Source organism: Eschrichtius robustus, chromosome 12, assembly GCF_028021215.1.
Source record: "Eschrichtius robustus isolate mEscRob2 chromosome 12, mEscRob2.pri, whole genome shotgun sequence".
NCBI classification, from domain to species: domain Eukaryota; kingdom Metazoa; phylum Chordata; class Mammalia; order Artiodactyla; family Eschrichtiidae; genus Eschrichtius; species Eschrichtius robustus.
This window is the reverse complement of record NC_090835.1, coordinates 41328675-41352034: the sequence shown is the minus strand read 5'-3', so window position 1 is coordinate 41352034 and position 23360 is coordinate 41328675. Positions and strand designations below refer to the sequence as shown.

At 52.4% G+C, this 23360-nt stretch overlaps 1 protein-coding gene across 3 annotated transcripts in view; it reads right to left on the bottom strand.

Moving 5' to 3' along the window:
* CCDC12 (coiled-coil domain containing 12) overlaps nt 1–23360 on the bottom strand; it is a 50837-nt gene that overhangs the window by 14315 nt on the left and 13162 nt on the right. For all 3 annotated transcript variants that reach the window (XM_068557884.1, XM_068557885.1, XM_068557882.1), the window contains exon 2: nt 3642–3709. In XM_068557884.1, coding sequence (XP_068413985.1) covers nt 3642–3709 — 68 coding nt within the window. The remainder of the gene's footprint in view (nt 1–3641; nt 3710–23360) is intronic.

Sequence of the window (23360 nt, the reverse complement as noted above, 5' to 3'; positions counted from 1 at the left end):
AATTTTATAGAAGCATATTTATCAAAAGATGATCAAGATATGGTATGTGAAAAAGGTTACAAAACAGAAGGATATTCACAGATACAGGCTAATAGGATTTACTAAATTTCTGACAATTGAAAACATCTTTAAGTACTTTCAATACCAATTTAAATTTAAAAAGAGGCGTGGAGTAAAGGTTTATGGCAGCTAAGCTGAATCCCAAAGGGCCCACAAGATGAGAACTGAAGTGGCCACACTGGCTGTCGGGGCCCAGGCGGTGGCGGGGCCCGGAGCCTGCACAGTTCACTGCCCCCCACTCTCCTGGGGCCCGATCTATCCCTCAGACCACTCTGGGGGCCGCCCTGGGCTGCAGAATGCCGGCTGCAGGCTGCGCAAGAGAAACACTCTCTCTCCACCGCATAGCTGTCGGCAGCCCTGATGCCCGCCCCTCCAGCCCCAGCCAAGAGGACACATGGGACAAAGGCCGCAGCACTAAGGGTGAAGGTGGTGCAACGGAATCAGGCCTGGCCTGCCTGGGAGCTCGCACGCAGAGGACGGGAAGGGCTCCGTGTCCCCATCTGTGACACGACAGCTGGATGAGCTCAGCTGTTCTCCACCCTGCCTGCACACCAGACAGGGATGGTGGAGGGGTCCCAGTGTCACTCCCCTCCCTCTCAGCTGGGAGATCTTAGACGAGTCACTTCACTTGTGTGAACTGTGGTTTCCTCACCTCACGGTGGACCACAACCTTCCCCCAGAACAGGTTTAATGAGAAGGGCTTTCGAGGCACTGGAGATCACAACATACAAGATGAAGACTGTTCTCCATGTAGAAAGGCCCCAGCCGTGCTCCCACTCTCCCCCTACATGAAGGGAAGCACCTGGCCCGGTCACACATCGAGTCGGCTTCCCACGACACCACATTCCTTACACCAGTTCTCTCTTGATTCACTCTTCCACATTCCCGTGCCTAGTCCCGAGCAACAGGATCAGGAAAAACAGGGCAGCCGCAGGTCTCTGTGCTGCTGCCTCAGCACGAGTCATGGAGCCACAGCCCAGCCCCTCTATCCAGGGCCGGGACATTCCGGCCTGGAGCGGGAGTGAGGTAACTCAGCAAGTGGGGGCAGGGGCCACTCTGAGCATCACCGCGAGAGCAGAGCAATGTCTGCCGAATCAAGCTGACGTCATGGGTCTGCAAGCACACCCTGGTGCAAAGCCACCATCCTGGGGACCCAACCGGCAGGTGAGAGAAGGCCTGGCATTTGCCAGCCTAAAGGGCTTGGGCACTGGGACAAGGCTGGGCCGGGCCTCAGCTGGGGTGGGACCTTTCTCCACATGGAGTTGGAGAACCGGTTTTCCATCCCTGAGGAAGTAAGGTTCGTGGCCTAGTTCCTTCTCTGGTACGTGACGCTCACCCAGGGTGTCCCTGAATGGTGACGGCTCTGGCTGGGTGCAGACCTCAATCCTAAGCCAAGGGGAGGTGACGGCTGTGGGAGCTGAGGGTTTGGGGCTTGCTTGTTCAGGCACTTAAGACACGCTCCCCCGCTCCATGCCCAACAGAGTGTGCAACACCGGCCCTCTCCTCCCACCTGGCAGGGTGGCCACAACTGTTGGCCACAAACCCTACCCTAGACATACCTCCACGGCATACACCAGCCAACCTGCCATCAGGAGAAGTGACTGAGGGCTTACAAAAAACAACAGCAACTGACATAAATGCCCCTTTTTGTGGCCACGTTTCCAGGGCTGCCGTATCACATCTTATCTAGGCAGCAAGCAGGGGGCTGTGTTAGAGATGAGTCATGAGCGCCCCTGCAGTTAACCACGAGGGAAGGTTGGCTGGGAGAGGGCAAATCCAGACCAGAGGAGAAGCAGGGGTCCTTCTGGGGGTGGGAACTTGTCTTTCCTTCCCACAGAGCCTGGCCTACGCTAGTCGACATTTGGAGGACTGACTCCCACTCAACGGGGATTTGGTTGTAGGGGAATGCGGTAGGATTTACCCTGAAGAGAGTAATAAAAAAATTTTTAAAGGAATTCTGATCCATAGATTCCATGCAATACCAATCAAAACTCCAGCAAACTTTTATTTATTTATTTTTTATTTTATTCTTTTTTGTATTCGTTTATCTTTACTTTTAATAAGTAGGCAACAATACAAACACGTACACTTGAATGATGCCTACGTTCTGAAATTTTAAGAGGAACTGACATGAGACAGTCCATCCCTTCCACACTCCTTGAAATACCCATGCACGGGGCCACTAAGGAATGGGTTAGGATGAAGGGAGGGGCACCGTCTCCGGAAAGCCACCCCTTCCTCTCCTGGTTTCCACAACACATCATTGACCTCCTCTGTCACTCTTTACTCTCAGTCACCTTTAGCAAGCTTTTAAAATAGATATTAACAAGCTGATTCTAAAATTTATAAGGAAAGCCAAAGGAACTAAAACAGCCACGACTCTAAAAAGGTCTCCTTGGACAGATGGGTAGGAGCACGGGCAGAGAGGAAGGTGGGTGATTCCCCAGCATGGCTGGTGAGGGGTGAGGTCCTGGGGTGCCTGCCTCCAATCCTGCTGGATTTTCCCACTTCCTCAGCCACAACCCCTGGCCCCGCACTGTATCTGGTTAGACAACTGAATCTGCAAAATGACCCAAGGCTCCAGCCAGTAATCAAAAACCTAAGAACAAACCAGAAGAAAACCAAAGGGTGTCTCAGCAGTTACCACAGAATGGGGGAAACTGTGCAGGCACCCACCCCCAAGCCCCCAAGTCTGCAGTCACTTGGCAAAAGAGCTATGACCTGGCCTTCGTCTCTGTCACCAGAGAGGGCCGCATGCTGCGCTGGGGGGGCCAAGGCCCAACAAGACACCACAGAGCCCAGTGCTAGGGTGACAAGGGTCCCTGCACCACCACTGGGCATCACCAGCCTCTCAGCACAGAGCTGTCGCCTTCTGTGATAACAAGTGAGATGGCAAGGACCCTGCAGGGCTGCTGTGAGGAAGGCGTGAACACACTTTGTAAAGTGTTAAGTCACACGTGCACAGACACACACGAGCCCCTGTGGACTTGAAAAACCCCTATCTCATCTGAGATCAGCTCCTGAATAAGAAGGCAGAGATGAGGGGCCTGCACCTGGGGAGGGTTCCACTCACATTGGTGAAGGAAACAGCAGGCTGTGGCATCAGGAAGGCCTGCTTCCGAGTGCTGGTCCAGCCTCCTCTGGGGAGCACCCCTCCCCACCTGCTGCACCCCCTCAAAGCACAGCCCACCGAGATAAGCTTTCTCAGGGCATCAAGATCTACTCCCCCAAGTGAGCAGGTGCCCAGGCTGCTGGCTCAGACAGAGCTTTACACACCAGGGAGAGTCTGGACCTGATTCTGCAGGTGCTGTAGAACCATGTCACCCAAAGTGTTTTAGGACAAGAGTGAGGGGACATAATATGAGGGTCTGGAATAAAAGGCTGGTGGCTAAGAGTCAGAAAGCCAGTGGGGGAAAGGGTGCAGAGAAGGTTCCAACTGTAAGACTGTCCTGTCTGAACAAGGCAGCCATGGGGTGGAGAGGAAGGAATGGGGTAGAGATTGAATGCAGAGTTGGGAGGATGTGGAAGCCAACAGGTACTGGAGGAGAGTGCAGGGCAGAGAGCTGCGTGTGGGGCATTACCTGTGCTTCTCGCCTTCCTCCTCCCCTTCTCTGAGCTGCTTGGTCTTTGGCTCCCCATCTTCCTTGTCCTGCAAAGGAAGGGAGAAAACCAGCTGCTCAAATGAACACTCCTCCTTCCAGGAGCCAGACAGCCTGGCCAGGACCAGCTTGGCATTCCAGCCTCCAAGCGGGGCACATGCCTGCTGCAACCGCTGGGGCACAACGCTGGAGCCACGATTCCCACCCCTCAACTCCCTCAGCAGAATTTAAAACCCATGACCCTGGGCTTCCCTGGTGGCGCAGTGGTTGAGAATCCGCCTGCCAATGCAGGGGACACGGGTTCGAGCCCTGGTCTGGGAAGATCCCACATGCCGCGGAGCAACTAAGCCTGTGCGCCACAACTACTAAGCCCCCGAGCCACAAATGCTGAAGCCCACACGCCACAACTACTGAGCCCACGTGCCTAGAGCCCGTGCTCTGCAACAAGAGAAGCCACCGCAATGAGAAACCCACGCACCACAACGAAGAGCAGCCCCCACTTGCTGCAACTAGAGAAAGCCTGTGCGCAGCAAAGAAGACCCAACGCAGCCAAAAATAAATAAACTAAATAAATTAAAAAAACAAAACAAAACAAAACAAAACCCATGATCCCAGCCCAGGCCCAGACCAGGGTGGCCCTCAGACAACACTAGCAGGAAGAGCTGGAAGGTCTTAGGTGGTGAGAGATGATGCTGGTCAGTGCCGCAGAGGGCCCATGCTGGCAGGTCACCAGCCACCCTCATGCATCGGGAAAGATGGGGCAAAGAGCAGTCACCAGCAACGAGAGCAGCACAAAAGCTCAGGTCTCCTGACCGCCACCCCCCGCCTTCCAGGCCAGAGGCCTCTCCAGAAACACCTATTTGGTTCCCTTTAGGAGCAGCATAACTCAAATTAGGACCAGCTTGTAACAAGTTCACTCCTGCAACGTATTCAGGGGCACGGAGGGAAGGGGAATTAGTTTGCAGTTTCCATGGGAAAAATTTCTAAATCTGGTTATCTTCCTCTTCCTCCCTTCCCCACCTCTTTGTAAGTCTAGAGAAGCCATGTTCATCTCAACCCTGACAGAGTATGCTTGCTCTCCAGGTGCGCCGAGGGCCCAGCAGAAGGACACCCCTATGCTGCTTCCACCTGCAGCAGGAAACACCTTCCTGGGCTTTCTTCCTTACCATGTGACCACTGCAGTTGGATCAGACCTGCCTGCAGACAAACGAACATGGAGGGCGTGCACTGGGTGTGCTCTCGCATGCGCCCACGCCCCCAGTGTCTGTCCTGAGAAAATCTGGGACAGAGCCCTGCCTGGGGTCTCCCTGCGTGCCAGGGCTGGCCCTCCAGAGGGGATCAATGTGCCCCTGATAACTGGCCATGACCTGCCTTTGACTTGCTGGAGTTTGTTCCGAGGAGACATTTGGAAGCCCCTGCCATGGGGGACCTGCTGCAATGGAGAAAAGAACGTATAAATTATAAGTAAAATAGCTGCTTGTACCACCTCTCCTAGAGGTTTGTTTATGTCACTGACAACGGCCTCCCCGAGAGTGGCATTCGCATTATGAGTCACTTCCTGCCAGTGTTCGTCGTGGAGACCCTGGAAACCACCAGACTGCGCCATTCGTTGGCCACACACCTACGGGCAAGGAGACCACCCAAACCAGGCTTGGAGTCCTGGACCAGAGAAAGGCTTCTGTGATGTGAATAGAGCAAGATGTTCCCCTGGCTCTCTCAACCCAGGGCAGCTCAGTCTCCTGGGGATGAGGCAGCAGGAATGACAACAGCTACATGAGTGAGGTCAACATGGGTCTGTGGGGTGGGTAGGGGGCTTCCTACCTTCCTACTAAGGGGTGGGCAGAATTTGGGTGTTACAGGATGGGGAGACAGGAGCAGGAAGGGCACTCCCAGAGGGGAGCAAGCTTGAGCAAAGGCGGGGTGTGGTCTGAAGAACACACAGGTGGTTGGAGCAGCAGTCAGGGCACAGGTGAATGCAGGTAAGGTTGTCAAGGGGTGGGGCCGATCACAGAGGGCTCTGGCCAGTGTTCTAGGGCAATGGGAGCAGAGCTGCTGGAGGAAGGACCAGAGGCCTTTCCCAAGAGCCTGCTGACAGGCTGGGCAGGGAGGCCCTGGGGCAGAAGCATTTGTTTGGTGATGGCCAAAGAGATAAGGGGAGCAGGCGTACAAACGCTCAACTGAGAAACAAGTTAAGGCTCCCCACATGGCTCCCAGGCTGCATGCACCTCTCCCTGACAAATGCTAGTGATTACATTAAGCCAGAAGCCAGGACATTGGAACTAAAAGCTCCTTCCTAATTGCCAGGCAGTGGACTCCCTGATGGCCAGAGGTCCTGCAGCAGGGGAAGAAGGTGGCAGACACCTCCCCTTGGTGAGAAAGGACAGAGGTGGAAGAGCAGCAAAGGCTCAGCTTTCCCCCGAAGTGGGCTGATGGGCAAGCCCACAGGAAGGCTTCTTTCCATGAGGGCCCTGTTAACCTGGGCCAGCTGGAGGTAGAGGTTGGGGACCGTGGAAACAGCCTTTGGGAGCGACTCCTTTGCAAACACCATGCCTGTTCACAGCCCCTGAGCAAGGGCAAACTCAGCGGCACAGCTGCCACCACCCTCCTGGGGTCCCGGAGACACTCAAGTGTCTCGGCAAAGGCCAAGTTATTCATTAATAAATGAGAAAACACTCAATGATCTAAATGACATTTTAAAAACATGCCCCGCAGTCTGGTGGGCCATGCAGACTGCTGAGGTTAAGGAAGACCCCAGCCTGGGATGCTGTGCAAGAGCAGGGGCTCAAGAATGGTACCCATATGTGCATGGAGCGGGAGCCAGTAAACAAATGAACAGGCCACATAAGTGCCGGGATGAGGCGCGCTCCAGTCTGCCCACTCAAAGGCAACTCAGGTAGCACGGTGAGCATCTTTGAGCAGGGAAATGGCTTTGGGGCAACCCTGGCCTAGGTCACAAGGCAGGACTTGCACTGCCTGGGACAGTGGTAGGAGGCACTGACCAGTTTCATGGCCCACCCAGCCTGAGAGACTCGAAGGCCCTCAGAACTGGAGGGCTCACAGGACCACCGCCTTCCGAGTCCTCAATTCAACCCATGGGGGAAGCTGGCAAATGACCGCCACGGAAAGGAAAGATTTTCCCAAGGTCACAGAATCTGTCAGTGGTAGCTGGGGTTCTGGATCAAGGTCCTCCTGAACTCTTGCATTCTTGCCAAGGAGACGGGAGAGGCTCTTAGTTTCTAAAACCAGCTCTGAACCCAGTCACCTCTCGCATGCTCCCCTCACAGTTCAGATTTGGCCACGTGCATTCAGACCAGTCACAGCCAGCCTGGGCCTAGGTCTAAGCCCTGGAGGACACCCATGGGAGTGCAGGCAGAGCCCGAGGTGCACAGCATCCCAGGGAATCTAGAGACATCTCACCCACCCCCAGACCCTTAAATGTAACTCGTCGCCTAGCCCCGCCTACACACACCCTTCCCCAATCTCCCGCCTTTCTCCCTCCTTCCAACCCCATGTTCTATCCCACCCCCATAGGTCCCCACCACAGCCAAGCCCATAGCTATTCCCCCCACCCTTGCCTGCCACCAGCTACCCCCTACACTCTGGAGAACACAGCAGCCTGCTGCACCCTCCTCCTCCTCTTTCTAATCCATCTCCCCTACATCTCTCTCCACCTTATCCATCCACATGGACGGAGGGTGTCCTCTGCTCAAAGCTCTCATTGGTCCCCATACCCTCAGGAACAGCATTCTCCTCAAGGTGCAGCCTCCCAAGGCCTCAGCACTCTCCCTGTAGCCCATCCATACTGGCCTTGTCCAGAATACCCTGACACCGGAGCCTCTGTCACAAATCCTGATCTGTCCATTCTGATCACCCCTAACAAAGCCCACCCTCTGGCCAGTTCTGGACTCCAGCTCAAAGGCTACCTCCTCAAGGCAGCCTTCTGAAGTTCCCAGGCAACGGGCTCCGTCACTCCTCTGGGCCCAAGACACAGGCCTGTGGTCATTCCTACTCATAATCAGGCCTCTGTGTCCCTTCCTCAAGTCCCTCTCAGTGTGGGGACATCTCCTAGAGCTGGCATAGCCGTGAGCCTGGACTACATCACCTTCATTAACTCTGTGCTAACTTAACTACTACTCTCTCCACCAACTCCAGAAGAGCCCAATTCTTAGAACACTGGTGGCTGGAGGGCAGGAAGGCCAAGGCCTGGACTGGGGTCCTCCCCACAGCCCGCTTGCCTGTTACTGAAGGTACCCCACGTTTCTGACCCCGGCCCAGGTTTCCACACGTAGGCCCTGCCCCTGCTCTCACCTCCCTCAGAGCCCACAGGAGGAAGGGGCCTCTGAGGCAGGACTTCAGGGGCTCTCAAAAACAGCCCTGCTCCAAACAGAGCCTGACCAACCTGTTTCATAATGTTTGAAATCCTTTTGCCAGGAACAACACTTTTACAAATAAAATTAGCATTGTGCAAGATCGGTGTTATTTCTTCTTTAAATATATGACAAGACTTCATCTTGGCCTGAAGTTTTCTTTGTGAGGTTTTAGGTATGGGGCTCATTAGATTTTCTATTTCCTCCTCAGTCAGTCTTATTATATTGTGTCTTTCAAGGAATATCCATTCATACTGAATTTACTTGCACAAAGTCGTTTATAATAGTCCCTTATTATCCTTTTTTTAAAAAAATTTATTTTATTTATTTATTTTTGGCTGCGTTGGGTCTTCGTTGCTGTGCGCAGGCTTTCTCTAGCTGCGGTGAGCAGGGGCTACTCTTCGTTGCGGTGCGCGGGCTTCTCATTGTGGTGGCTTCTCTTGTTGCGGAGCACGGGCTCTAGGTGCGCGGGCTTCAGTAGCAGTGGCACATGGGCTTCAGCAGTTGTGGCTCGCGGGCTCTAGAGCGCAGGCTCAGTAGTTGTGGCACACGGGCTTAGTTGCTCCGCGGCATGTGGGATCTTCCCGGACCAGGGCTCGAACCTATGTCCCCTGCATTGGCAGGTGGATTCTTAACCACTGCACCACCAGGGAAGCCCCCCTTATTATCCTTTTAATGTCTGTAGGATCTGTGGTGATATCCACCAATACTGATAATTTGTGTTTTTTCTCTTTCCTTATTAGACCAGCTGAAGATTTATCAATTTTGGGACATGTCCAGACTTGGTGGGTTTTTTTGTTTGTTTTTTAAATTTTTTGGCCACGCCACGCGGCATGCAGGATCTTAGTTCCCTGACCAGGGATTGAATCCATGCTCCCAGCAGTGGAAGTGCGGAGTCCTAACCACCGGAAGTCCCGAGACTTGGTGTTTAAACTCTGTGTTTGCTCCTCAGTCCCCTCTCAGAAGGAGCCCTCACTAGCTGAATGCACCTGCCTCTGGATGGTATACACAATGGGGGGTGGGGAGATCACTCCATACTTGCTGCCTGAACGTAGGGCGACTACCAGAAGTAGCTCAATTAACCACCAGAAATGTAGAAAAGCAGGGGGAGAAGGGAGGCTGCTGCATCTCCTCCTGCTGACCTCCCCACCCAGGCAAAGACAAGGGTCCCTCTTCCCTAGTACCCCTGGACCCCTGTGTGTGCTGGGTCTGCCTTAGGCACAAGGATAAAGGAAACAAGAACCCTGCCCACAAGGAGCTCAAGGAGCAGGTTTAGACAATGGTAACTGTGCCAAGAGTGAGGAGGAAAGCTTCATTCAATGTTTTGTATACTTGCAGAATCGGCAAGGAATAGGTGTTGTCAGGGAAGGAGGTAACCCCTCAACTCAACTCTAAATGTCAAATGGGGACTTGCCAAGTGGCTAAAGAAGGCAGAACATTCCTGGGACTGGTAATTGCCTGGCAGACATGAGAGCAGAGCAAGGGCACTGTTAAGACCTGCAGGGCAGACCCAGGTGGCTGGCTCACCCAAGACTGAGGGGGTCAGGAGTAGAGGGGGGCTGACAGGGTCTTCCTCCAGTGCTCTGGGTGGGCCGAGGCTGATGCTCGGAAAGGCACTTTGGCAGCCTGGAGAGTGGGTGGTGGGAGGAGACGGAGACTAGAAGCTAGGTGAGATGCTCCACTCCCAGCCTGGACCTGTCCCTACCTGTTCTTTGTGCATATGCGCTGGGGAGGGCGGTTAAGAGTAACTGAGGGCCGGGTGGGTGCCATCAGGGGCAGATGTGCTGAGGCAGGGGCGCTTACTTTGAGGGGACAAGGAACAAGCCCCTCCCTCATCTGAAGAGGAGCTGCTGCCTGGGGCTCTCCCTTCCAGAAGAAAAAGAGGGAGGCAGGAAAGGGTTAACAGAGAGACACTTCAACTTCTGGGCTAGGTTCCTCCCACCATGAGACCATTACTGAAGCAGCTGGAGAGCCAACAGAAACTCACAGGTACAGAAACACTTTCCAGTGCCCAGGCAAACATGCCTCATTAGCTCTGAGTATGCCAGGGGTACTGTCCATGGAAACAGCCCTTCTGTTCAACAATCAAGAGAACAGGCTCCAAACCCTAGTTCCCTAAGAAGAGGTGAAACTGGCCCCGGTTTGAGCCTTTCCAGTTCCAACTTGGCCCAGGGTGGGGAAAAGTCAAAGAGACATGGGCACAGATGCCAGGAAGTGGGGAGCAGGAAGGCACTGACAATGCTGAGGGCAAACCTGGCAGGTTTCACAGTATCACCCTGTTGCCCATCCTCAGAGCCAGGGCAGCCCCATGTGGGGCAAAGGGACCTCCTGTCGGGTGCAGCTGCAGCGGGAGCTGTGCTCCAAGGGCACTTAGGGGGTAGGGCAGTCACCCAGAGTCTGACTCACCCTGAACATGCAATGATAAGCCCTGGGCCGAACACCACCACGCCTGGGCACAGAAACTGCATGGCTCTCTACTGCCCAGAGACCGGGGAAGGGGGTGGGGAGGGGAGGTTCCAACAGGCAGCTTGGGCGGCAGGGCGCCTAACTCTGGGCCCTGGCACTCAGTTTGCTGCTACGATGACCTGGCCAGTATGCCCACTGCCTGCCCAGTAGGCAGAGAGATCCTTGAAGGCAGATGCTTGTCTTACCCACCTGTACCCGTGGGCCTGACACCGCCTACAGCAGGCACAGCACAGTGGTTGAGCTCATGGGCTCTGGGTGGGAATGTGTCTGGTAAGCCCGGCTCAATTTCACCTTGCTGTGTGACCTTGGGCAAGCCATTTAACCTGTCTGGCCTGGGTTTCCCCATGTATGAAAACCAGGACTATCATACCAACATCATGGCACTATTACAAGAAAGAAATGACCAGGGAGGAAGGAGGAAGGCCTGCGGCTTGGGTAACAAGACAGCAGACCCTGAGGGGCAGGGAGAATCGGGCCAGGGCAAGAAGGGAAGGGCTGCAGAGAAGCCACGAGGCCACAGGGCCAGACTGCTGGCACCTGCAGAGGTCACGGTAAGTTTTCACTTTCATTGTTTTCACCAGGCTTTCTCTGCAATCCCGAGATGGGCAGTATTATAACATCTGCTCCACGAAGACGTCAGAAGACATGTCAGACAATCTGTGCAGGGGGAACAGGTCTTCTGATGCCCCGTTCAGTGCTTCACCAAGGATCAGAGAGTTCAGAAGGGGAGGGTGGGGACTAACGGCCCAGAGCTGAGAGCCACTGCTCTCCTGTGGGTGTGGACATTCCCTAAAGGCTTGTGAGCGGAGAGAACAAAGAGCAGGGAGTTGAGGGCTGGGAGAACAGAAAGGGAGCGGGAGATAAGGACTGCAGATAAGAGCCGGAACTAGGTCAGTGGCGATGGGATAGAACAAGGGGGTGCCTGAATGCTGCGAGGGGACAGGGAGAAGTCAGGGACGACTGAGGTCCTGACGATGACTCACTGGGAGAATGAAGGCGCCTTTAACAAAAAAGGTGGCAGTGCTTAGGGGACAAAGAGAAAGGGTGCGGCAGCTTTCAGGATGACCAGGGTTGAGGCTTAATGCCTGGAGTCTGGCGAGGGCCAGTGCGGACAACGGCTGAGATTCCAGTGCCTGTCAAGGTGTCCGCAGCAGCAGAAAATGGGCCCACTCCTCAGCAGAGGCAGGGCTGGCCCCACCACTGATACCCCATCCCGAGGCCCAGGCAACGGCATGCAGGCCAACACATGGCCTCGCCCCAGATGACTGCTGACGTCCTGCGTGTGGCAGACTAGTGTGGGGAGGTGGCCCCAAGCCAAGTCAGGTCCTATTCTTGCCACAAGTGCAACTGGGGAACCAGTAGTGCTCAAAGGGGGTGGCAGATAACCCCTCCAGCAGACTATTAGTCAACAAATATTGACTGGCTCCCTCCTGCTAGGTACTCCACACTGGCCGAGGAGAAAAAAAGAACAAGTAGGCACCTAGTGTTCACAGACCAGGGGGTGGACTCAGCCTGGGTCCGTGGACAGGATTCCAGAGGTCCATGATCAGACACACACACAGGCCAGGTGTGCAAAGGCTCATTTTTCTGGAGTAAGAATCCACAGCTCTTCAGATTCTCAAGGGGGTGATGACCCAGAGGAGGAAAGGGAAGGTGACAACAGCATGGTGGGGAAGGAGGTTCTTCGGATGGCACTTGAGGTATCTGGGGAGGCTCTCCAAAGGAAGTACAGTACCACCTGTCTTGCATTTTACTTTTATTTTTATCTTTTTAAATTAATTAATTTATTTATTTTTGGCTGCGTTGGGTCTTCATTGCTGCACGCAGGCTTTCTGTAGCTGCGGCAAGCGGGGGCTACTCTTCATTGCGGTGCGGGGGCTTCTCATTGTGGTGGCTTCTCTTGTTGCGGAGCACGGGCTCTAGGTGCGCGGGCTTCAGTAGCTGTGGCACATGGGCTTCAGCAGTTGTGGCTCGCGGGCTCTAGAGCGCAGGCTCAGTAGTTGTGGCGCACGGGCTTAGTTGCTCCGTGGCATGTGGGATCTTCCCGGACCAGGGCCTGAACCTGTGTCCCCTGCATTGGCAGGTGGATTCTTAACCACTGTGCCACCAGGGAAGCCCTCTGTCTTGCATTTTAAAGGCTGAGTGGAAAGAGGGGCTGGGGGATGGGCAGCAGAGGGAACAGCTATCACTGTGAGTGTGCAGAGGCTTGCTAGGGCCCTTCCCCTGCTCCCACATCCCCTGCAGGAAAGCCTTTGGAAGGTCACACTGAGGGCAGAGCAAAGACCAGTCCCCTCCTTTCCTTCATACACAGTCAGCCTGGACCAGTTCCTTTGGGCAGCCAGGCAAGACTCCCAACTCCCGTCCAGACACCTGTAGGGGGCACTGTGGTTTGCAGGAAGCCGGGCAGCAGGACTGGACAGGCCGGACAGTAGGAAAATCACTCTCCACTGCTTACCAATGGTGAGACCGTGGGCACCTGCAGGACCTCTCCGAGGCTCTTGCTCCCTCCCCTGTTAAAGTGGGGCTGGTGCTATGTCACAGGGTGTTTGAGGATTAAACAAGCTAACTTGGGGTCCACCATCTGGTGCAGGACCCCCCATGACACCCATTATGGGAAACAACCTGCTGGCATCCTGGGGTGTTCCGAGTCCTGGCATCCATCAGCAGTGAGCCTGACTCTTGCTGCATCCTCCTGGGGAACCAGATGTTCCCTCTCCTTCCCCCGCCACCACCTACTTGCCTGACCCCTCAATATCCTTTTCTGATAGTGCTTCTTTATTTTCTGCCAAGTTTCTGTAAATGACAAAATTTAATTTTTAAAATTGAGACTCAAATTAAGAACGACCTGTCTGATTCCTTCAGGGGCCCCAGGCTGGAAGAGCAGACACCACATCTGTGAGGCTTCCCTACAGAAACCTTGTTCTGCACCCACCACAAAACTCCACGGCAGCTGAAAGATGGTTGGTAGGTTGCAGCACTTTCCCCTAGCTGTGCGGGCTGAAGGTTACACCCCTTTTTTAGCAGAGGGCATTCTTCCCAGGCAGGCCTTCTAATGATAACTGTCCCAGACATTTGATTTTACCTGGATTTGCCTACAAGAGATTTTGTTTGTCACCTGTCTTCCTGCCTAGATTCAAGCTTCAAGAGGCCTGCCTATCACTGTTCCCCAGCACCTGGCACATGACAGCAGGGAAACGATAGCCAATGAATGAATTGACAAGTTGGGGGGAGGCAAGATGCACATGTTAATTCCCCCGCTTACAGATGAGGTTCTCCTCCCCAAGTTGGTTGTCTGAGCCTCCAAACAGCGCCCATGCCTCAGGCATCACTAGGCTTGTGATGTCGGACCCTACACTCTTTCCGTCAGTTTGAGGAGACAGACAACTGGAAGCCCACTTCCCTGCCTCTACACACACAGTTCCTTTTACCCTCACATCTGCTTGTTCACCCCTAAGCTGTCTGTTCTATCCTCCCCTCTGACAATTACCCGCGCCTCTGCTTCTCTCCCGGAGAATAAGGGCAAAAATCTCAACCGTGCCCACTCCCTAAGAGAGTGGTAAGAATCAAATCTGACTAGGTTCCACAAAATTAGAAGACTTTCCAATAAAAGGTGAGCTCTGGGGAGGGCTGGACCCAATTGTTATTCAACTCTGTTCTACTGTATTTCCTACAACAGCCGTTATAACAGTATGCCAGGCAATTGATTATTCAATTAATTGAAATAACATTTTCATTAATCAGCATAAAAATTTAATAAGGACAATACCGCTTTCTCCTTTCACAGATAAAACTGGAGGCCCAATGTTGTTACTATTAAGTAACCCACCCAGAGTCACACTGCTTGGGGTTGCCAGCGCCCAAAGGGTAGCGTGGGCCCCATGCCTAGGTGGCTCCCCCACAAAGCCCAGCCCTCTGCTCTGATCCTACTCCCACCGGCCTCAAATACACAGGTGGTCTCACTGGCATCTAATGGCACTCAGCATCACATCACAGGGCTGATATCTCTTCCTGGTGACATTTCAGAGAGACATGACCAAACCATCAGGAGCCCCAGATACAGACATTTCTGGGCCAGGAACTCCAATCCCAGGAAAGCACCAAAGGAGACAAAAGAGCAATGTATGTAGAGGTATTCACAGTTGTGTTTCTCATAACAGGCAGAAGTGGAGCCAGGAGGTAGATGTGACCTGCCGGACACAGTGAGGCAGGCCAGCTGCTCACTGAAGTAGCAACCTGATGGGCACCACCGTGAGATAGAATAGGACTATGAGGGGTGTGGAGCCCACACACGTAACCATGAGTGAAACCACGGCAACACCTGACGCAGAAGGGTCACAGACTTCACAGGCTCACACAGCAAGACTGTGGGCAGTGCTTCTTCCGTTTCCTTTAATTCTGTTGTCAAAATGACTTAATAACAAAATGATTTAAAAACAAGAGTGACACGAGGAACCCAGCTGCCTGTGGCTCACTGCTTGACTGTACTCACACCATAAACAGACTCTCCTGACCTTCACCTGGCTCAACAGGAAAGCAGGAAACCATGGGTGGCCCTCAGGCCCAACACAGCCCAGTCAATGTTTAATGACCTTTCTCAAGCTTAGAAAAAAAAAAGCAAAAACTAAAAACCCAGCATTGCTGGGGAAGAGGAGGACAGACTGAGGCCTGCACACACCAGTGTCCCTGTGCGCCCAGGGACAGGCCCCGCAGTCACACTACAGGCCGAGGGGCATCCAATCAGGCCAAACATCTCCTGCTGAATAATCAGCGTGAAAAGTTCAGTTAAGAAATTAACTGATGGCGAACGATGAGGTTACCTCCCCTACCCTCACCCTGCCCCACCATTTCCCTTTTGTGGAAGGAGGGGGAAAACGTCTCCTCCGCCGCAAAGCAGAACTCACAACCACCAGGACTTCCTCACCATGCTAGACTCACAGCTGAAACAAGAGCAAGAGAATCCCAATGGCAAATGATAAGGTCCCTGAAGCTCCCCTGCCCTGGTATGGGACAGCCTCACGTGGCACTGTGGGGGGAGTTGGCCTGGAGCCCCCTCCCTATCGCCTCACAGGGGACAGCCAGAGTCACCAGGCACGGGGAATGGGGGGCCCAGACGCTCAGTTGTGGGGAATGGAAGAGCCACCCAGAAGCTCAGGTCCTGAGGACACACCGCTGGTGTCTGACCCTCTTCAGATCCACCGGGCTGAAGAGCAAACAGGCCTCCCCCTCGCACCTGAACTCTGGCTGGTGGGCGGGATTCTGAGGCGGAGTCCCAAAGGGAGGTCCCAGGGAGCCTCTCTCCTGTGTGTTCACCACCCCTGGATCCAGTGGAAGCAGCAAGCAAGGGCCTGAAAACCCCAGTGAGTGGCCCCTGAAACGACACCCTTCCACACACACCCCCCACACCTAAGCACACGTGCCTGTTCACAAGGATGCTGGGTGCCCCCAAGCGGTTCCCCAACAGCCACCAACAGGACAACATCAGGGCTCCTGTTACCCACATCACACGGCTGGCTTATTAAAAGCCTGTGACCGCCTAACATGAGCAGCTCTTCTCCACGTGGACAGGTGTCAAAGCAACCCCAGTCCATGCCTGAACAACAGATTTGGAAACTTAACTGTCTTAGTAGACTTCACACACAGTGAAGTTGATCTTGCTGACATGGCTGCTGCCTGCAGACGTTTAAATAAGCCCCTGAACTCCTCCCAAAGGGCAGGTCTGCTTTTCCTTCAGAAAAATCTCAGCCCAGCCAACTCCAAAGTCCATGTGCCTGCCACATTGCTTCATTTCTTCATTCGAATGTTTACAGAGTGCCTCTGGGTCTTGTCATCTGGCAGACAAAAAGGTGACTAAGACGTGATTGCTGTCCTCAGGGACTTGAGGGGCAGGTGAAAGGGGAAGCAGACAGGTGAACGGAGAGTCCCCACACAGCGAGGCCGTGAATTCCTGGGTGCTAGGGGAATGCAGAGTGACTAACAGCTGAGGGGAAGACGAAACCTCAGCTCACCTGGAGGAACACTCAAGGCAGAGCGGGCATGGCAGGGAGCGCCGGAGTTACTGGAAGGAGTGGGTGTACTGAGGCTGGGCCTTGTGTCCATGGAGAGGGCAGAGACCCCCAAGGTGCACCTGGAGGAAGGACCCAGCATGGGAGGGCCTGCCCCATGGGCTACAGACTTTATCCCATGAGCACTGAGAAGCCAACGAAAGGACAGGCAAGGAGGTGGCAAATACGTGCTGAGAGTGTTATTTATAAAGAACATTCAGAAAGGGCCAGAAAGGAAAGTGCAGGGCTCACTGGTTGAGGCCACTGGAAAAACAAGCCACATATGGGTTCAAAAAGCCACCTCCTTACCCCCCAAGGATGGCAGATGGCAGCTGCCTCTGAGTCTGTCTGGAGGGACAGCCCCTTCCAGCTGCACGGTACCATGCTGTGCTCGCAAAGCTGCCCACACTTCACTCAGGCACATAGGGCCTCTCGTCCCCACAATTACCCTGGGATCAGGCGTTATCATCCCGCCCAAACGACGAGGTTCGGAACAACTAAGGAACTTACTCAACGGTTCACAGCTAATAAAAGACAGGTCAGCATTTAAACTGAAGTTTCTGATTGCATCATGCTTCCAAAACTCAAATAAATAGCCTCAAGGCTTGGGTGTGCTTTCTGCACAGTAGCCAGAGAAGTGTGACCATGTCCATTACCAAGTGAGAAAAGTAACAAAACCATAAACTGTTAGGGCTGCAAAGACCTCAGGTATCATCCGGTACAACATGAACTAGATCCAGTGGCCCAGGGAGGGTGTTAGAAATCAGACTGACCAAATCAGAATCTTCCAGGGTAAGACCCAGGAATCAATGTTTCAAGAGCCTGCCCACTCCCAGGTCATGATTCTACCACATGGCCCGATTGAGGAGCTTCTGAGTCAGACCACATCCCTCCTCTCAAAGAGGCTGACCCACGGGAGGAAGTGACCTGTATGATGCCACCCCAAGCTGCCTGAGTGCCTACTGTGGTCACCAGGGTGGGTGGGCTCTGGATCAGAGCAGGCAGGATGAGAAGAAACACAGAAATCTCTCATACAACATAGACATCCTGAGGGCCACAAGAGACCCAAGTAAAGTACAGGACAAGAAGGGCAAGAGCTAGGGCTAACTAGACCTCAGGTCTCTGGACTTCAATTTGACTGGTATGTTGTCTATTTTACCATGTTGCCTGGAGCCATGGAGGAAGGTGACTGGAACTTCAATTCCCAAGTCATTCTATGGGCTGCCCAATGCCCACACCCCTCCCTCACTTGGGAAGGCTCCACGTGGAGCCTCGAGGGAGGAAGAGCCAGCTGCAGGCTATAAAGGGCCCCCCACTCACTGTCCCAGCTGTGGGGAGGCGCGAGCAGCACAGACTTCTCTCTGGCGGCATTGGTAGCAGAGCAAGCTGCAGTGTCTAGTACTTGAGAGCAAGCCATTTTCCTGTGAAATGCTGGGCTTCTTTCTGACTGCAAACCTCCAAGGTAGGCTCTCTCTTTTTTCAAAAATGAACAAACAAACCAGTCAGAATAGATTTCTGTTGCTTGCAACTAAGTACCCTAGCTTCATGTGACCACTTACAGCAATAGCCTAACAATAATTATGGGCATCACTTTAAGCATTCCAAGTTTCTTAAATTCCCTGACTCATCTGATCCACAGGGAGACCCTGGATGCAAGCAAGGCAAAGGTTCTGATGCCTAGCTTGCAAATGGAGAAGCTGGGCTCAGGATGTAAAGTGTTCTGTGGACTTGGTCCCAGCATTCCCCCAAGTCCAACACAAAGGCCAGTGGGTGATGCAGGCAAGCCAAGGCGCTCACCTGGCCTGGGGTTCCTCTCACCATCCTTCCATCCCAAGCTGGAGCTGAGCTTGAAATGTGCAGGGTCCCAACACTGGCAGCCCAGTTCAAAAAGCAAATTCTTTACAAGTCAATTCCCAGGCAAGTCAGCAGTTTACAGAGCAACAAAGTACGCTGAAGCTCCTAGGAGACTAGAAGCTATTTTAACCTCTGATCAGCTGCTTCTCAGTCTCACAGTCTGAGAAGTAAAGGTAAGACAGCTGTCTCCTCGCTGGTGTGATCTCCAAGTGATAAAATCCTAATTAAACCAAATTTAAACTACAAGCCAGAATTGGCACATTTATTTGTTGCGGAAAATATCGCTTAAACAAGGTCTTTCGGTCTTCACCTACACATATTTCCTCTGGAAGCAAAGCCTTTTTTTCTTTTTAACCATGTGCTGGGCTGAAAGGTTGAGAAGGCAGAACCACACAAGGAAGCTGTGCTGTGGGACTACGCTGAGTTCTTGAGCTTCTCAGAGCTGCACTCTCCAAAACTGCAGAGGGGCATTAAATGAGGGAGCGTATGTGATGTGTGCAGCTCTGTGCTGTGGCTGCACCGAGAAGCCCTCGATCAGTAGGCGCCAACACGGTGATGACTGACAGTGGGGCCAGACGCTCTCACCTGCACCCTCTGGCCTCTCACCTGAGGCCCCGAAATTCTACCGCCCAAGTGAGGCCTGCTCCCCCCACCCCATCCCTGAAAGGGGTCATATGACAGATCCCCACACGCATGCCTCTCCCTTCCCCTCACTTCATCTAGAGGAGGACCGAACCCTTGCCCTTGAGCTGACCTCAGTTTAGAAGGGCAGATCCATCACGTGTGCAGAGGACATGAGTCCAGGTCAGAAAAGCTAGCCACCGTGGGCGGGTGAATGGGGCAGGAGCTTCTCCCTAAAGTCAGACACCTCCACACGTGCCTGTTCTGCTCCTGCCCCCCTCGCCTTCTCCCAGGCCTCCAGACTGCCCTCCACTCAATCCCTCCACAAGTGTTTTCTCAGCACCTCCGCTGGGTCAGTTATGCTGCCTGGGGCACAAAGCCAACCAATAAGACACAGTGGGGAAAGCAATTCACACTGGGCTCAGGACTCCCTCCTCCATGCAGCCCACACCCTGCTGCAAGCCCTCCCTCCAGGAGGCTCACAGCCCTCTCAGACACCCCTCCAGCCCCTCCGCAGTACGCAGTATTATAACTGGTGTGCGCGGGTCTGTCGCCCCACTGGGCCCAGTCTCACTGACATCGGTCCCCAAGCTCTTCACAAGCCCAGCACACAGCCGGCGCTCCTCAGTAAGAGTAAGGACAGCGGTTACACAAGGGCTTGGAAACTTACGCCTCGCCCCAAAGAGCCCAGGCCTCAAGCCCCACTCTCTAAGGAGTCATGGACTCCTGGACCCGGGGCAGGAAAGTCCTGCTCTCACCAAAGGACTGCCTCTCCCAGCTATCAAACACACAGGTGCTTCTTCTTTAGGATTCAAACTGCCCTGCCAGAACTGGAGTGCGGCCCTGCCAGAACTGGAGTGCGGCCCTGCCCTGAACACAGGGTGTGGGGGGAGAGGGAGTGCCATCCTTGAAAGGACAAATGTTTTCTGCTCCAGCCACTCACATTTTCTCTAGACAGAGCAGCTCTTGAGAGCCCTGAATCAAAACAGCCCTGGAGTGTGGATTTTACTCTCCACGGGGCCTCATTACCACAGCAACTGTTTTTCCTCTTGGAATTCTTTCAAGAGTACAAGCTGTTGCTTCCCTCAAAAACAAAACCAGGGAGAAGCCAGGGCACCGAGGAGTTAAGGGAGGGCCCTGAAAGAAGGAGGGCCAGACGTGACCAAGCCACAGCAAGCTCTGCCTTGGGGTCTCCCAGATCTCTGCAATGGCTTAGCAACTGGAAATGGCGAGTCCCTCCCAGCTGTTTAGGGTTGTACGTGTTGGGGGGTGGGGAGGAGACAGTGTTGAGGGTGTGGGGTGTGGTTCATGTGTGTGTTTTGGGGAGTTATGGGATGTGTAGAGGTGTGGGACAGAGGTACTGAGGGTTGAGAATGCAGGGGGAGTGGGTGTAGTCTGGCGGGTTGCTGTGTGGGGTACGTGGGGAGGGGCTGGGGAAGTGTAAGGAGGTGTGGGATAAGATGAGGTAAGGGGAGTGAGCTGGGGTTGGAGGGTGTGGGGGGGATACTGTTGTGTGTGTGTGTGTGTGTGTGTACGTGCTGGAGGTGGGTTGGGGGTATGTGAGGGGGGTGTGGGGAAGTATGTGGGTGTGGGTTGGGGGGAGGTGTTCTTCAGTATCCCAAGATGAAACACGGGACATATCTTCCCCTGAAACAAGAACACAGGGTTGGGGGGGGGGGTGCTTCCCTGGTGGCGCCGTGGTTAAGAATCCGCCTGCCGATGCAGGGGACACGGGTTCGAGCCCTGGTCCTGGAAGAGCCCACATGCCACGGAGCAACTAAGCCTGTGACCCACAACTACTGAAGCCCGCGCGCCTAGAGCCCGTGTTCCGCGACAAGGGAAGCCACCGCAATGAGAAGCCCACACACCGCAACGAAGAGTAGCCCCCACTCGCCACAACTAGAGAAAGACAGAGCATAGCAGTGAAGACCCAATGCAGCCAAAAATAAATAAGTTAAAAAAAAAAAACCAAAAACGAACACGGCGGAAAGTCGGGGAGGGATAAATGGGGAGATTGGGATTGACAAATACATATTAATATATATAAAATAGGTAAGTAAGAAGGACCTACTGTATAGCACAGGGAACTCTACTCAATACTCTGTAATGGCCTACCTGGGAAAAGAATCTAAAAAAGAGTGGACACATGTATATGTATAACTGATTCACTTTGCTGTACACCTGAAACTAACACATCATTGTAAATCAATTATACTCCAATAAAAATTTTAAAAATAATAACAAAGAAAACAAATTGCATTTCAATCCTGTATTACAATATTTAGTACTATGGAGCAACCACATCCCGGTCCAAGTGTTAGCAGGAGTGAATTTAAAACATACAGCCCAAGTTTGAAACAGCTCACCTAGAAGCAACTGTTCGAGGCAACTCATATTTCTAGTCAGAACACCCCAGTCAGTTGGTCCAGAACATGGAGAGTGGATGGCAAGTCCAAGCAGCTTTGGGGAGCCAGGCTCAGCAGGTCCCTGCCCTCTGTGTGAGTCCGTGGTCTGGTGCACAAAGCCAAGGGGCTCAGAGTCATGGGACATAGAACACCCAGGACAACTGCCAATGCCATGAAATATCTAAATGCTTTGTTAAAATAAGTTTGAGTTGTCCCTGCCCCAAGGAGCTGCCTGTCTACTGAGGGGCTGGCATGAACTGGGACTCAGTAACATTAAAAAAAAAAAATTAGTTACTACTATTATTATTATAGTAACTACAACTATTATCAAGATGTGGGAGGTTAGCAGTATGGCTTATCAAGGACCCTGCATGCCAACCATTCACAAGGAAACAGTCTTCTTTCTAAAAAAACAAATGCCAAATTATAAGTAGTGCTGAGTCACTGATATCCATATGGGGGAAAAGTCTTGACCTCTACCTCACACCATGTAAAAATAAATAAATTCCAGATGGACTGGCAATCTAAAGGTGACAGGTAAAACAGTAAAACTTCTAGAATATAACATAAGAGAATATCATCATGACTCAGAGTATGCAACCATTTCCTTAAATAGGCCATAGAAGGTATTAGGGGGAAAAATTGATAAACTGGCCTACATTAAATGAAGAACTGTTCATCAAAGAATGTAATTAAAAGCAAGAAAAGTGAAGGCCCAGAGGCGGTAGAAGAGACAGTTGCAGCACACATATAGAACAAAGGACTCACACCCAGGACTGGAATAAAGAACTCCTAAAAATCAATAGGAAAAAGTATCAGGGAATCCAATAAAAGGCCTGAACAGGTACTTCATATAAACATATGAAAAGATACAGAACTCTATTAGTTAGGAAGAAAATGCAAATTTAAACCACAAAGGTGCTAGAGAGAACTCTCATATACACTGCTGGTGGGAGTGTAAAATGGTACAGGCGTTTTGGAAAACTGTTAGGCAGTATCTACCCTATATATGCCCTATGACCTAGCAATTCTACTCCCAGGCATACACCCAGCAGACATATATACATAGATTCACCAAGACATGCACAAGATTGGGTATAGCAGCATAATCCATAATAGGCCCACCCTGAAAATCTAGAGTGGAATGGATAAAATGCAGTGTATTCAAACAATGGAATACTGTACAGCAATAAGAATGAAGTAATGCCACACTCAATAAAATAGCCCACACACATAATGATGAATGAAAGAAACCAGATACAAGAGTATGTGCTGTATGATTCCATTTACATAAGGTTCAAAAGTAAGAAAAGCCAAACTCTGGTGTTAAAAGTCCCAAGGGATTGATTACACTTGAGATGTAAGCACCTGGTGGGGGCAGGAGGGGGATTCTGGAATGCTGCCACGTTTCTTGATGTGAGTTACTGATTACATGGGTGTATTCACTTAGTGAAAATAACGGAGCTGATTTGTGTACTTTTCTTTATGTATAATATACTTCAATTAAGAGTTTTAAAAAAAATTTTTAGTGCCATTTCATTGTTGTTAAAACAGAAAAACTGACATTCATTTAGAAACCAAAAATAAATCATTAAAACCTAAAGCGGGGGCTAATTCTGTCTAGATGACAGTAAGAAGTAAGTTCTCCAAAGAGAAGAATATCTCGGGGCCCCCAAGCACACCAAGAAGACAGCTACCTGGACACCAAGAGGGAAGCACACTCCCTCACACCCTCCTGACTCTAGGAGACAAGCGAATACAACTGAGGGATTCACCATCAAGGTCACACAAATTCTTCTGTTGCAAAAGCTAACAGAAAGATTACACACCAGCTTGAATTTCAAGATTCCTTTGCTTTCCAATTCCTGTCCCCCATCAGTGGGGTCTTGAGAACACCTGGTTACATCTTGTAATGCCACAGAAGTCACCCGAAAGGGAAACTGAGGC